We start from the raw sequence: 15449 nt of genomic DNA, 5'->3' as shown, positions 1-15449 counted from the left end.
GCAACAGAGAAGACAGAGAAAGTGACAGAAGAGGGCAGATGGAGAGAGACACCAGAGAAGACAGAGAAAGTGACAGAAGAGGGCAGATGGAGAGAGAAGACAGAGAAAGTGACAGAAGAGGGCAGATGGAGAGAGACACCAGAGAAGACAGAGTAGGCGACAGAAGAGGGCAGATGGAGAGAGACAACAGAGAAGACAGAGAAAGTGACAGAAGAGGGCAGATGGAGAGAAAACATAGGTGGGTTGAGCACACAGTAAACTGTATTACTTCAAGCTGCTCTATAGATTCTAATTACACTGAACAAAAATATTAATGAAACATGTAAAGTTTTGGTCCCATGTTTCACGAGCTGAAATAAAATATCCCAGACATTTTTGCCAATCAGATTGGCTCATTAGACAAGTCAGAGTCTATGTTTGAAGTTGTTGAGTGGTTTTTGGCAATACACTGTAGAGTAAAGAGTAGAGAGTGTTCCAGAGTAGAGAGACCCACAGTAGCAACCGTAATTGAGTACTGGTATTTTCTGCTGTGGCAGGTGGGAAGGTGCAAATTACCTGAAAAATATCTAATATCTAATCTCAAAGTTAATCTCAAAGTGCACCAAATTCATGCATTTAGCTGTTGAAATTACTTTTTTTTTTTGTCGGAGTAGAATGCCCCCGTACTCCCCTACTGGCTTTGGGCTAAGACCCCAATGTCTTCAAATCCTATATATATATTTTTTTATTAACCTTTATTTAACTAGGCAGGTCAGTTAAGAACAAATTATTATTTACAATGACGGCCTACACCGGCCAAACCCGGACGACGCTGGGCCAATTGTACACCACCCTATGGGACTCTCAATCATGGCCAGTTTTGATACAGCCTGGATTCAAACCAGGGTGTCTGTAGTGACGCCTCTAGCACTGAGATGCAGTGCCTTAGACCGCTGCGCCACTCAGGAGCTGCAAGAGCCCCTACCAGTGAGGAAGAGGTGCTGCAAGAGCCCCTACCAGTGAGGAAGAGGTGCTGCAAGAGCCCCTACCAGTGAGGAAGAGGAGCTGCAAGAGCCCCTACCAGTGAGGAAGAGGTGCTGCAAGAGGTTTCACTCTCTCCAACATCTGTCCACTTGGTAATACAGTGTTATTCAATGTGTTGATATGGCCTTTTTTTATTTGACCTTTATTTAACTAGGGAAGTCAGTTAAGAACAAATTCTAATTTACAATGACGGCCTACCGGGGAAGAGTGGGTTAACTGCCTTGTTCAGGGGCAGAACAATCTAGCAACCTTTCGGTTACTGGCCCAACGCTCTAACCACTAGGCTACCTGCGGTATGTGTTAATTGTAGGGGTGCACATGGGTCTGGGGATCAGAAATGTCCAGTTAGAGAGAGGCAGGTTGGGGTTACCAGGGTTAGAATAGTGCAGAAGTTGTCATATACTGAGGCAGTGAAGGAAGTAGAGGAAGATGGGTCAAGGGGGAGGGATCCTGAGAGGAGTGGTGTAAGTAGTAGATCTGCACCAGTACAGAGGGATAGGCCGAGGAGTGATGTATGCTTCAGTAAGATTGGAATTTATATCAGTGTTTATCAACTGTACTGCAGGGATGGAAGATAAGTTTCAGAATATTGAAGTTGTGGTGGCAGCTGCAGAGAAGTATTTGGTTGTATGAGATTTGACATCAGAAGAGTTACAGGGTGTTGGCCTGAGGTACGATTACATAGATTTAGTGGAGTAGGGTGGTGGGTTTTTAATTAGTGTAAGGTTAGATGGTAGGGTATTTGTTCATTTATTAACTTAAAAAAAAAAAGCGAACTATAAGGGAGTTATACTCCAGTCTAGATGGTGGCGGTAATGCAACGTGTATTGGATGCCAACCGCCGTTAAACCACATCGAAGAAGAAGATCCCGTCATACAGATGTGTTTATACCATTAAGAATAATACATTGAACAATTCTGCTTGCTCTCACAGGATCTCATAATTTGCATTTACAGCCAAACTATTACAGAAAAGTTAACTGTTCAGGTATTTACATTTTAAATGTGACCTTGTAGTTGGGTATGTAAACTAACGCATTCCATAAATTTGCAGTGGTTGCCGCGGCCTGTCTTTGTTGTTGTTTTCCTAGCAAGGTAGCCATTAGTCAGCTAGATAGTTAGTTAGTTAGTTACAACCTCCAATCCGTTAGTATAGCTAATGTTAGTTAGCTAACTACAGTTCAGGGTAACGGTTGAAGTGTGACTTGCGTTTGGTAGCCAGCTATCATCTCATTGTGAGCAAAATGACTAGCGAGGAATTAGCTAGCTAGCTAAATTAGCTGGACCAACCGCTGCTGAACTACCTGGCTACCGGTTTATACTAAAATAATTCCATGAATCTGCAGTGGTTGCCAGTGCCGGGCCTTGATGATGTTTCCCAAGCTATCCATTAGCACGCTAGATAGTTAGCTACCTACACCACTCCAACCCGTTTCTTAAGCTAGGTAGCTAACTTCAGTTCAGGGTAACGGTTGAAGTGTGACTTGCGTTTGGTAGCCAGCTATCGTCTCATTGTGAGCAAAATGACTAGCGAGGAATTAACTAGCTAGCTAAATTAACTGGACCAACCGTTGCTAATGGCTACCGATGTATGCTAATCCCTGTTGGACGTGATGTGTGGTTAGCTCGTTTAGCAAACGTTACATATTTGTGTTGTCTTTTCTGTAGCAATCCCACGAAAGATCCATTTATGAAAACCATCCTGAACTATTTGGGTCTCCGCTTTTAGATCTACCCAGCCTACCATGTCAGAGCCGGGGTCTGGCTGTGGTGTTCCGGCCCAGACAAGCTCACAACAGGGTCCAGAGGTGATGACAGTGAAGCTGGAAGACTGCAGTCAAACACTGGAACTCAATGTGATTGTGAAAGAGGAGGAGGAGGAGGAGAGAGAAATCAAGGAGGAAGAAAACGGTGACTCTGGTGAGTTCTGACGGTCTTTTCCCACTAGCACAGACTTTGCTGAGAGCTACTTTATTGAGGAAACATGTACTTATTACTAGGATTGAGAAATGTGGTGGTCTCACCTACTTAAGATGGATGCACTAACTACAAGTCGCTCTGGTTAAGCGCATCTACTAAAGGACTATGTAAAATGTTCAGACTTACATCCTCTTTGACTTGAGTTCAGGCTGTGTTTGAGAGGGAGGACGAATTGCTTTATCACCAAACATGATCATATTTTATATATTTCATTTGCGTTATCACTGTGTGATTCAAAGCAACAAGCCCCTAGTAAAGCCTTTCTTGCAATGCTCTGTTAATGTACCAGCCCTCTGGCTCACATCCCAACAAATTAAAGAGCAACTGAATGCAAAAACCAACTTCTCTGGTTGAAAATGGCTTATGTGGCATCGATATTAGTCAAACATTTATTCCACTTTCAATATTGACTAAAGTGTAAGTAGGATAATTTTGGTCATAAAGTATATTCCAAAACAGTTGTGAGATTTGTGTAACTCAGGTCGTCACGACGTACACGAGGGTTGTTTTTTTGATTCCAATCGTGCCCCACTAACACAACAACCTGATCACTGACAACGATGAGACAGCCTATAGGTAGGTCAGAGACCTGACCGTATGGTGCAAGGACAACAACCTCTCCCTCAATGTGATCAAGACAAAGGAGATGATTGTGGACTACAGAAAAAGGCGGACCGAGCATGCCCCCATTCTCATCGACGGGGCTGTAGTGGAGCAGGTTGAGAGCTTCAAGTTCCTTTAGCGTACACATCACCAACAAACTAACATGGTCCAAGCTCACCAAGACAGTCGTGAAGAGGGCATGACAAAACCTATTCCCCCACAGGAGACACAAAGACTTGGTATGGGTCCTCAGATTTTTACAGCTACACCATCGAGAGCATCCCGACGGGTTGCATCACTGCCTGGTATGGTAACTGCTCGGCCGCAAGGCACTACAGAGAGTAGTGCGTACGGCCCAGTACATCACCAGGGCCAAGTTTCCTGCCATCCAGGACCTCTATACCAGGCGGTGTCAGAGGAAGGCCCTAAAAATCGTCAAAGACTCCAGCCACCCTAGTCATAGACTGTTCTCTCTGCTACCGCACGGGAAGCAGTACCAGAGTACCAAGTCTAGGTTCAAGAGGCTCCTAAATAGCTCCTACTTCCAAGCCATAAGACTCCTGAACAGCTAATCAAATGGCTACGCAGACTATTTGCATAGTCTGGGTAGCCATTCCCTTCTCCTAGCTGCCAACCGCCTTGCTCTGAAGCATCTCTCACTCACATGGCTCTCTCAGATATCTCAATTCTTATTAGCCAATTCCCGTCACGTGATCGGGTCCATCTCACAGTCGTAGCAGCTCCGAGGTAGGCTACTAGTGAAGGCCGACACATCGGGGGATGCTGCTAGCGAAGACCGACACATCGGGGTAGGCTATTAGTGAAGACCGACACATCGGGGGATGCTGCTAGTGAAGACAGACACATCGGGGGATGCTGCTAGTGAAGACAGACACATCGGGGGATGCTGCTAGTGAAGACAGACACATCGGGGGATGCTGCTAGTGAAGACAGACACATCGGGGGATGCTGCTAGTGAAGACAGACACATCGGGGGATGCTGCTAGTGAAGACAGACACATCGGGGGATGCTGCTAGTGAAGACAGACACATCGGGGGATGCTGCTAGTGAAGACAGACACATTGGGGGATGCTGCTAGTGAAGACAGACACATTGGGGGATGCTGCTAGTGAAGACAGACACATCGGGGGATGCTGCTAGTGAAGACAGACACATCGGGGGATGCTGCTAGTGAAGACAGACACATCGGGGGATGCTGCTAGTGAAGACAGACACATCGGGGGATGCTGCTAGTGAAGACAGACACATCGGGGGATGCTGCTAGTGAAGACAGACACATCGGGGGATGCTGCTAGTGAAGACAGACACATCGGGGGATGCTGCTAGTGAAGACAGACACATCGGGGGATGCTGCTAGTGAAGACAGACACATCGGGGGATGCTGCTAGTGAAGACAGACACATCGGGGGATGCTGCTAGTGAAGACAGACACATCGGGGGATGCTGCTAGTGAAGACAGACACATCGGGGGATGCTGCTAGTGAAGACAGACACATCGGGGGATGCTGCTAGTGAAGACAGACACATCGGGGGATGCTGCTAGTGAAGACAGACACATCGGGGGATGCTGCTAGTGAAGACAGACACATCGGGGGATGCTGCTAGTGAAGACAGACACATCGGGGTAGGCTGCTAGTGAAGACAGACACATCGGGGTAGGCTGCTAGTGAAGACCGACACATCGGGGGATGCTGCTAGTGAAGACAGACACATCGGGGTAGGCTGCTAGTGAAGACAGACACATCGGGGTAGGCTGCTAGTGAAGACCGACACATCGGGGTAGGCTGCTAGTGAAGACCGACACATCGGGGGATGCTGCTAGTGAAGACAGACACATCGGGGTAGGCTGCTAGTGAAGACAGACACATCGGGGTAGGCTGCTAGTGAAGACCGACACATCGGGGGATGCTGCTAGTGAAGACAGACACATCGGGGTAGGCTGCTAGTGAAGACAGACACATCGGGGTAGGCTGCTAGTGAAGACCGACACATCGGGGGATGCAACGGTCTTATCGGATTCCAAGAAGCATATTGAAGATGTTAGAACAAATGTCCACTTTTTGGTCGACAAGATGAGTAACGAACAGGCTGCTGCTTTTATTACGGCAATGTACTATCGCCCCATAGTACAAACATTGACCTCTGCTATTGGTCAGCAAACAAGATGAGTAACGAACAGGCTGCTGCTTTTACTATGTCAATGTACTATCACCCCATAGTACAAACATTGACCTCTGCTATTGGTCAGCAAACAAGATGAGTAACGAACAGGCTGCTGCTTTTACTATGTCAATGTACTATCACCCCATAGTACACAAGTTGACCTATTCTATTGGTCAGCTTGTTGTTCTGTGCGAGAAGTAAATATTCCAAACCAGACTCTGGGACAGTTGTGGGGTGATAGGTCCCAAATGAATACAACCACTGTACATCAAAACACCCTTTAATAACAATGAGGCTGATCAGAATGTTTAGTTACCATTTCTTTTGTAAAGTATTAATTCGTCTCTCATTATAATCTCAGCAATGTCCACACGGCAATAGGCTATAAGCTCAGCAATGTTCACACGGCAGTAAATCAAATGAAATTTTATTGGTCACATACACATTGTTAGCAGATGTTAATGCCAGTGTAGCGAAATGCTTGTGCTTCTAGTTCCGACCGTGCAGTAATATCTAACAAGTAATCTAACAATTTCACAACAGCTACCTTATACACACAAGTGTAAAGGAATTATTAAGAATATGTACATATAAATATATGGATGAGCGATGGCCGAACGGCATAGGCAAGATGCAGTAGATGGTATAGAGTACAGTACATACATATGAGATAAGTAATGTAGGATATGTAAACATTATATAAAGTGACAGTTTAAGTGACTAGTGATACATTTATTACATCCAAATGTTAATTATAAAAGTGGCTAGAGATTGAGTCTGTATGTTGGCAGAAGCCACTCAATGTTAGTGATGGTTGTTTAAGTCTGATGGCCTTGAGATAGATCCTGTTTTTCAGTCTCTCGGTCCTAGCGTTGATGCACCTGTACTGACCTCGCCTTCTGGATGATAGTGGGGTGAACAGGCAGTGTCCGGGTGGTTGTTGTCCTTGAGGATCTTTTTTTCCTTCCTGTGACATCGGGTGGTGTAGGTGTCCTGGAGGGCAGGTAGTTTGCCCCAGTGATGCGTTGTGCAGACCTCACTACCCTCTGGAGAGCCTTACGGTTGTGGGCGGAGCAGTTGCCGTACCAGGCGGTGATACAGCACCTCCCCCTACAGGAGAGTTCCTAGAACTCACCCTTGTGGGGCCCCAGTGTTGAGGATCAGTGGGGTGGAGATGTTGTTTCCTACCCTCACCACCTAGGGGCGGCCTGTCAAAGTCCAGGACCCAGTTGCACAGGGCGGGGTCGAGACCCAGTGTACTATGGTGTTGAATGCTGCACTGTAATCGATGAACAGCATTCTTACATAGGTATTCCTCTTGTCCAGATGGGATAGGGCAGTGTGGTTGCGATTGCGTTGTCTGTGGACCTATTGGGGCGGTAAGCAAATTGGAGTGAATCTAGAGTGTCAGGTAGGGTGGAGGTGATATGATACTAGACTAGTCTCTCAAAGCACTTCATGATGACAGAAGTGGGTGCTATAGTCATCTAGTTCAGTTACCTTAGATTTCATGGGAACAGGAACAATGGTGGCCCTCTTGAAGCATGTGGACACAGCAGACTGGGATAGGGATTGATTGAATATGTCCGTAAACACAACAGTCAGCTGGTTTGCCCATGCTCTGAGGACACGGCTAGGGATGCCGTCTGGGCCTTTAACACGTTTAAATGTTTTACTCACGTTGGCTGCGGTGAAGGAGAGCCTGCAGGTTTTGGTAGTGGGCCGTGTCTGTGGCCCTGTATTGTCCTCAAAGCGAGCAAAGAAGTTGTTTAGTTTGTCTGGGAGCAAGACATTGGTGTCCGGGAACGGGGCTGCTTTTCTTTTTGTAATCCGTGATTGGCTGTAGACCCTGCCACATACCTCTCGTGTCTGAGCCGTTGAATTGCGACTCTACTTTGTCTATATACTGACGCTTAGCTTGTTTGATTGCCTTGCGGAGGGAATAGCTACACTGTTTGTATTCAGTCATGTTTCCGGTCGCTTTGCCATGATTAAAAGCAGTGGTTCGCACTTTCAGTTTTGCACGAATCCACGGTTTCTGGTTAGGGAAGTATTTAATAGTCACCGTGGGTACCATATCACCGATGCCCTTGCTAATAAACTTGCTCACCGAATTGTCCGATGCTATCCGGAACATATCCCAGTCCGCATGAACGAAGCAATCTTGAAGCGTGGAATCAGATTGGTCGGACCAGCATTGAACAGACCTGAGCACGGGCGTTTCCTGTTTTAGTTTTTGTCTACAGGCTGGGAGCAACAAAATGGAGTCGTCTTCAGATTTGCAGAGGGAGGGCTTTGTAAGTGTCACAGAAATTAGAGTAGCAATGATCCAGAGTGTTGCCAGCCCGGGTCGCGCATTCAATATGCTGATAAAATTTAGAGAGCCTTGTTTTCGGATTAGCCTTGTTAAAATCCCCAGCTACAATAAATGCAGCCTCAGGATATATGGTTTCCAGTTTACATAGAGTCCAATGAAGTTCTTTCAGGGCCGTCAAGGTGTCTGCTTGGGGGGGATATACACGGCTGTGATTATAATCGAAGAGAATTCTCTTGGTAGATAATGCGGTCGGCATTTGATCGTAAGGAATTATAGGTCAGGTGAACAAAAGGACTTGAGTTCTTGTATGTTGTTATGATCACACCATGACTCGTTAATCATAAGGCATACACTCCCGCCCTTCTTCTTACCAGAGAGATGTTTGTTTCTGTCGGCTCGATGCATGAAGAAACCGGGTGGGCTATAAGCTCAGCAATGCGCACACGGCAGTAGGCTATAAGCGCAAATGTTCCAAATTGCATTTATAATTTATGGTTAAATAGTTTAAAAATGTTGACTGCCTCCGCTCAGATTGCAAGGTCGGTGATGTTGCGGTGCTCAACACTGGCCTTTCTCTCCTATCTGAATGAACAGTGCCTCTGGTATGACAGAATCAAGCCTTTAGACCTTAATATTAATTTGTCAAACATGACAGACTATGGTATTGACTACAGCCTATTTTGGGCAAATGGGGAATTGAGACGATGCGCACTTGCATCTCAACTGCCCCTTGTCAATATTCCAAAATTCCCATTCGCGAACATCTTGTGTCCCGCCGCGACCTGTTTTGTAACATGATTTGCTATGAAACACTGACTTACACACTCTGGTAATGGATAGTGAGAAAGTTGTAAGAAACAAATTGGTACGGAAACACATGTCGCCAGTGAGCTGATAAGCTGATGGAGCTAACGTGGCCTGCCTACTCAATGTACCTGCTTCATTGACAAACACAGAGATGGAACTTGGCTGGCTAGTGATTTTAGGACCTAATAAATGTTGTTGGTGAAGGGTATGGAACCCTGGTCTCTGGTGGGGAGTCTTAAATGTGATTGGTGTAGGGGAGTTTTATCACTACATCATGGCTCTGCACTAATTACAGATTTCTTGATTGATCTGAGATAATTTTGGACTATTTTGAGGAAGTGGTAGGATATGTTGTTGCTACCGTGACTAGTTTTTTCAGCTGTTATTTAAGGTTAAATCCTGCATTTCTAAGCCTAAAAGCCTTTGTTCCTCTTTCTGTTTCTTACCCAATATGTGTTCATATTCTTACAGGAAAGAGCTCCAACCCAGGCTCAGACAGCAAGCCCAGTCCCACAGCATCAGGAAATCATAAACAATGCAGACAGAAGCACCAACCCTGCTGTAGCGACAGTTTTATTTGTCCAACTCACCTCAAATCACTCAAACAGACTCCCAAAATAAAGAAGACATACCTCTGCTCCCAATGTGGGAAGAGTTTCAGTCGGACAGGAGACCTAAAGAGTCATCAGAGATCACACAGTAAAAAAAAGCCTTATCACTGCGCTCAGTGTGGGGAGGGATTCACTCAGCTTGGAAGTCTAAAAAGTCACCAGAGAATACATACAGGGGAGAAGCCTTACCACTGCTCCCAGTGTGGGAAGAGCTTTAATCGTTCAGGAAACCTTACAGAACATCAAAGAATACATACAGGGGAGAAGCCTCACCACTGCACCCAATGTGGGAAGTGTTTCAGTCGGGCAGGAATTCTAAAGACTCATAAGAGAACTCACACAGGAGAGAAACCTTTCCACTGCTCTGCGTGTGGGAAGAGTTTTACAAGAGAAGTAAGCCTAAAGAATCATCAAAGAGTACACACTGGAGAGAAACCTTTCCACTGCTCCACATGTGGGAGGGGTTTCAGTGAGAAAGTAAATCTTAATAGACACGAGCGAGTACATAGTGAAGAGAAGCCTTACCACTGCACCACATGTGGGAAGAGCTTTAATCATTCAGGAAGCCTTAAGGAACACCAGAGAATACATACAGGGGAGAAACCTTACCACTGCACTGAGTGTGGAAAGAAATTCCGTTTTGCAGGAGATCTAAAGAATCACCAGAGATCACACAGTAGGGAGAAGCCTTACCACTGCTCTCTTTGTGGGAAGAGTTTCAATCAACCCGGAAACCTAAAGAGTCATCAGCGAATACACATAGAAGAGAAGCCTACCTGTACTGTCAATGTGATTATCAAAGAGGAGGAGGGTGAGAGGGAAATCAATGATAAGGTAAAGAGAGAAGTTGAGGAAAGTAATAGTGTAGTTGACTCAGGTACATCAAGACTACCTGGTCGTTGTCGTTACCCCTGCCCTCAATGTGGGAAGAATTTTAGTTCCTCAAGTAATCTAAAGAATCATCAAAGAGTACACACTGGAGAGAAACCTTTCCACTGCTCAGCATGTGGGAAGCGTTTCCGGGAGAAAGCACACCTTAAGAGACATGAGAGGGTACATAGTGGAGAGAAGCCTTACAACTGCTTCGAATGTGGGAAGAATTTCCGTGTGGAAGATACTCTACAGAAACACCAGAGAATCCACACAGGAGAGAAGCCTCACCACTGCTCTCTTTGTGGGAAGAGCTTTAATCATTCAGGAAGCCTTAAAGAACATCAAAGAATACATAGTGGAGAGAAGCCTTACCACTGCTCTCTTTGTGGGAAGAGCTTCTATCATTCAGGAACCTTTAAGAAACATCAGCAAAGACACATTGGAGTGAAACCTACCTGTACTCCCAATGTGATTGTCAAAGAGAAAGATGGTGACTGTACTCTCAATGTGATTGTCAAAGAGGAGGATGGTGACTGTAATCTCAATGTGATTGTCAAAAAGGAGGATGGTGACTGTACTCCCAATGTGATTGTCAAAGAGGAGGATGGTGACTGTAATCTCAATGTGATTGTCAAAGAGGAGGATGATGACCCAGATACATCAAGACTACCTGATTGTGGTCGTTACCCCTGTCCTCAATGTGGAAAGAATTTTAGTTCCTCTAGTAATCTAAAGAATCATCAAAGAGTACACACGGGAGAGAAACCTTTCCACTGCTCTGCATGTGGGAAGAGTTTCAGTGAGAAAGCAAACCTTAAGAGACATGAGTGGGTACATGAGAAGGAAAAGAGAGAAGTTGAGGAAGAGGAGAAAACTGGTGGTGTAGTTGACCAAGGTACACCAAGACTACCTGGTCGTGGGAGTTACCCCTGTCCTCAATGTGGGAAGAGTTTCAGTTCCTTAGGTAATCTAAATAATCATCAAAAAGTACACACGGGAGAGAAGCCTTACCACTGCACCCAATGTGTGAAGAGCTTCAGTGAGAAAGCAAACCTTAAGAGACATGAGATAGTACACAGTGGAGAGAAGCCTTACCACTGCACCCAATGTGGGAAGAATTTTCGTGTGGCAGATACCCTACAGAAACACCAGAGAATCCACACAGGAGAGAAGCCTAACCACTGCTATTTTTGTGGGAAGAGCTTTGATAATTTAGGCAGCCTTAAGGAACATAAAAAAATACACAATGGAGAGAAGCCTTACCACTGCACTCAATGTGGGAAGAGCTTCAATTACTCAGGAAATTTTAAGAAACATCAAAGAATACATATTGGAGAGAATCCTACCTTTACTCTCAATGTGATTGTCAAAGAGGAGGAGGAAGATGGAAAAGAGAGAGAAGTTGAGGTCGAGGAGAGAGAAGTGAAGGAAGAGGCTACATAAGCTAACTAGGAAAGGAGAGTTATACCTCCTATCCTTGCAATGCTGTCTTCTGTGTCAATATGGGATTGGGCAGCACCATTGAGGGCGATCTCCATTTTAAAATAGTCCATATCTTCTACTTCTATGAGTGTATTGGAAGGTAGCAAATAAACTGAAAAGGTACATACCACCACCTATTTTGGTGGAGTGTGTATAATCTGAACAGGATGCCACCTAATGTGCTGCAGTGTGTACAGTCTGAACAGGTACAAAGCCAAGGTTGGTGATTTACTGCTACTTGCAGTTATGGAATGTTAGCTCAGGACTATAATTCATTGGTTAACTCCTTCTGCTGACCTGGATGGAATTATACCTTCCTTCCTTAACCCACAGGAAGTCCCACCATTTTGACTACTTCAAAATGGTGAAAGTCCTCAATGGTGCTGCTCATTAGACAATACAGTGGAAAAGCCTCACCGTTGCTCTCGTTATAGAACATCTCTTATTCACTAAAGCATGTGATATATATATGTATAGAAACTGCGTTCCAGGACACAGATTCATGCTCGGAGTTCATTTGACCGTGGGTTGTCGACAATGCAGCTTTTAAAGGCAATTTCCGACTGTACGAACATATGCAACATTTACCGTGAATAAGATGTACGCGATAGTGGGAACATTGCCTTTAAAAGTCGGATTGAATCCCAGCTTCTGTCTAGTCATGGTAAAACGTTACATCTTTCTTCCATTTATTTTCTTCCATTTAGCAGAAGCTTTTATCCAAAGTGATTTATTCTGGATGCATAGCACAAACAACACTATCTAACACATTAAAGGACCAATCCCAAGTTGAACCAATAACAAAGCGAGGCACCCTTTGGTATAAAGCTTAGGGATGGGCCTGGAGAAGTGTAACCACTTTCACATTCATAGACAGAGCTATGGACTGACCATTCATGATATCATAATGATCTGCTATGGCATGACCATTCATGATGTCATAATGATCTGCTATGGACTGACCATTCATGATATCATAATGATCTGCTATGGACTGACCATTCATGATATCATAATGATCATTTTAATCATGTTTTGGGCTATACAGGGTTTGTTTACATTTACAATGTTTCCAAACATGGGAGGAAAACAAGCTTATATTTTGGGGTTCTAATGGAGTGTGACAGTTGAAATAATCTCATGAGGGATTATAAATGATACGTTTAAGAATCAATAGGGATATACAGTATCATTAATTTATAAGTCTAAAAATGTATGTTACAACTGCAGATCGCCCCTTTAAACACTACAGTATCATAACAACAGTTCACAGTAACAGAGGTCAGATAGGCCTACAGTTTACGTTGTTAAACAACATCTCTGCTTTACTTTTTAAACTGATGAGTGAGATGTGTAAAGGCACATTTGGATCATTATTACACGTTGTACAAGGTCATTGATAAACTTATCTCAAATACAATCTGCCCCGCCGCCTTCCTGTTTAAACGAGTAGTACAGCATCAATAGAGTAATGCCCTGTGGGCTATCCTATTGAATACAAAATATGTCCATAGAATCATCCCACTGGGCACAGACGTCAGTTCAACGTCTAGTTTTAATTCATATTTGGTTGTGAATTCAACAAAACATTTCACCATGTCATTGGATTTAGGTCAAAAGTTTAGTGGGAAAAAAATAAAAAAAATCCCTTTTTAAAAATCCGATCAGTTTTCCACGTTGACTCAACGTCATCGCATTGACGTTTTTGGTTGAAATGACGTGGAAACAACATTGATTCAACCAGTTTTTGCCCACTGGGTTTATGACAGAATTCAGACATTCTTTTTTAAACTCAGGAAAAGGGCTGGTTTGGATTGACATCAGAAGTAAACAATACGAGTGTATTGTTATGTCATAATCTGGATGTAACCTGTGTGTAAAATATTGCCAAGTATCCTTGAATTATAAATGCAAACAGAAACTGTCTGTGTAATGCCTCTTCTTCATTGACATTGTATTATGTTGGTTGGCATGGCACCCACAACAATGCCTTTTTGTACACTTTCAGGAAGGTCAGGAAAATGGCATCCCTTGAGCGGGCAAGAACGAGATGTATGTTAGGAGAAGTGCAATATTATCATAAGGCAGGGTTCCCCAACTGGTGGCCCGCGGGTGGTTTTATTTGGCCCCCAAGTTTTCTGAGCAAAATGTTTATCAGCTCCAAGTGATTTTAATTTTAAAAAATCTGTTCCCAAGTATTCCCACGCATAGTAGAGAGAAACATGTGATCGTATACAAATGTAAACAAGGCTTGAAATTGTTTGTCAAACATATCTGTTTGGGCTTCTTGCGGTCAATTTGCAATTATGTTCCTGCCCCACGACCATCAGCTCAAGAAAAAAAATCGTCCCACAGCTGAATCTAGTTCATGATCCCTGTCATAAGGAGACGTATATACTTGAAATATGGAGGAGGAATGGAGGGAAAAAGAAAGGCAGAGGAGGTCAAAGAGAGAGAGGGAGGAAGAGGGTTAGCTTGAATCGGTTTAAAAATGGCGGAAAAAAGGGAGATGGTTTGTCGAAGAAGAATGATAGAAAGTGTAAGCAGAGTGAGCTGTATGCCGGATCAAGCTCTGGAGGAGAAATGGAAGTGAATGAGGGTGAATTATAGGAGGTGGTAGGTGTGGTAAAGTTCTCGGAGCCCGAAGCGTGTAATGATGGTCAGGATAAAGATGAATCTGTGACTGTAGGAGTGACATATTTAGAGAAAGTGGACCCCTGCCTTTTGGCTGATCCATTTGTGGTTTCAGGGTGGGTGTGAAAGGAGTTGGGTGCTATGAAATCAGTGAGGGTAACCAGAAGTGGTCTTGTGATAATTGTTTGGGTTTCTGCTGGTCAGAGGGAGCAGACGCTCCGCGTTAAACGAATGGGGGCAAGAAATGTGAATTGTTTTTGCTCTCTAGAAAAGAACACCATTGAAAGGAGTGATTACTGGGGTAGTGGTAAATGTGAAAGTGGACCAACTGAAGGGGAAGATTCCCAGTGTTTGTGATGTTTCGTCGTTTGGTGCGATGCAGACAGGGTGGCGTAAGTGGTGAAACAGAAGAGTCATAGTCTGTCGTTTTGATATTGAGTCTTTGCCCGACAAAGTGATGTTAGGATATTTCAGTTATTCCGTACAAGCTTTCGTGCCGAATACATTGTTGTTACAGGTATCAAGCTTATAGGCATGTGGCAGCAGTGTGTAGGAGGGAGGTTCCTAGGTGTGAGAAGTGTGCAGACGGGCATGAGACAAAGGAATGTGTAGCATTGGGGAAATTAGTGGTATGTGTTAATTGTAGGAGTGCCCATGGGGCCAGGGATCAGAAATGTCCAGTGAGAGAGAGGCAGGTTGAGGTTTCCAGGGTTAGAATAGTGCAGAAGTTGTCATATGCTGAGACAGTGAAGGCAGTGAAGGAAGTAGAGTCAAGGGGAGGGATCCTGAGAGGAGTGGTGTAAATAGTAGATCTGCACCAGTACAGCGGGATGGGCCGAGGAGTGATGTATGCTTCAGTAAGATTGTCTTTTTAGCGTTCATAGCAATGGTTATCAACTTTACTGAAGGGATGGAAAATTAGTGGCAGAAAATA

General features: G+C 44.4%; 1 protein-coding gene across 2 annotated transcripts; it reads left to right on the top strand.

Moving 5' to 3' along the window:
- The first annotated feature begins 1863 nt into the window (after positions 1–1863).
- LOC129839694 (zinc finger protein 345-like) lies at positions 1864–13807 on the top strand. 2 transcript variants are annotated; one of them, XM_055907267.1, is made up of 3 exons: positions 1864–2011; positions 2753–2943; positions 9387–13807. In XM_055907267.1, exons 2-3 carry the CDS (start codon positions 2769–2771, stop codon positions 11840–11842), a joined length of 2631 nt encoding a protein of 876 aa, XP_055763242.1. In that variant the 5' UTR covers positions 1864–2011; positions 2753–2768; the 3' UTR covers positions 11843–13807. The 2 variants fall into 2 exon arrangements, with proteins under 2 accessions (XP_055763242.1, XP_055763243.1); XM_055907268.1 differs by having other exon boundaries at positions 2692–2943.
- The last annotated feature ends 1642 nt before the right edge of the window (positions 13808–15449 follow it).

The sequence above is a fragment of the Salvelinus fontinalis genome, chromosome 40, assembly GCF_029448725.1.
Source record: "Salvelinus fontinalis isolate EN_2023a chromosome 40, ASM2944872v1, whole genome shotgun sequence".
NCBI classification, from domain to species: Eukaryota; Metazoa; Chordata; class Actinopteri; order Salmoniformes; family Salmonidae; genus Salvelinus; species Salvelinus fontinalis.
This window is presented reverse-complemented; position numbering and strand designations above follow the sequence as displayed.

Coding starts and splice junctions, on each gene's coding strand:
- LOC129839694 (XM_055907267.1), top strand. CDS start 2,769: ATGTCAGAGCCGGGGTCTGGCTGTGGTGTTCCGGCCCAGACAAGCTCA. Junction 2,944..9,386: donor GGAAGAAAACGGTGACTCTG/GTGAGTTCTGAC, acceptor ATATTCTTACAG/GAAAGAGCTCCAACCCAGGC.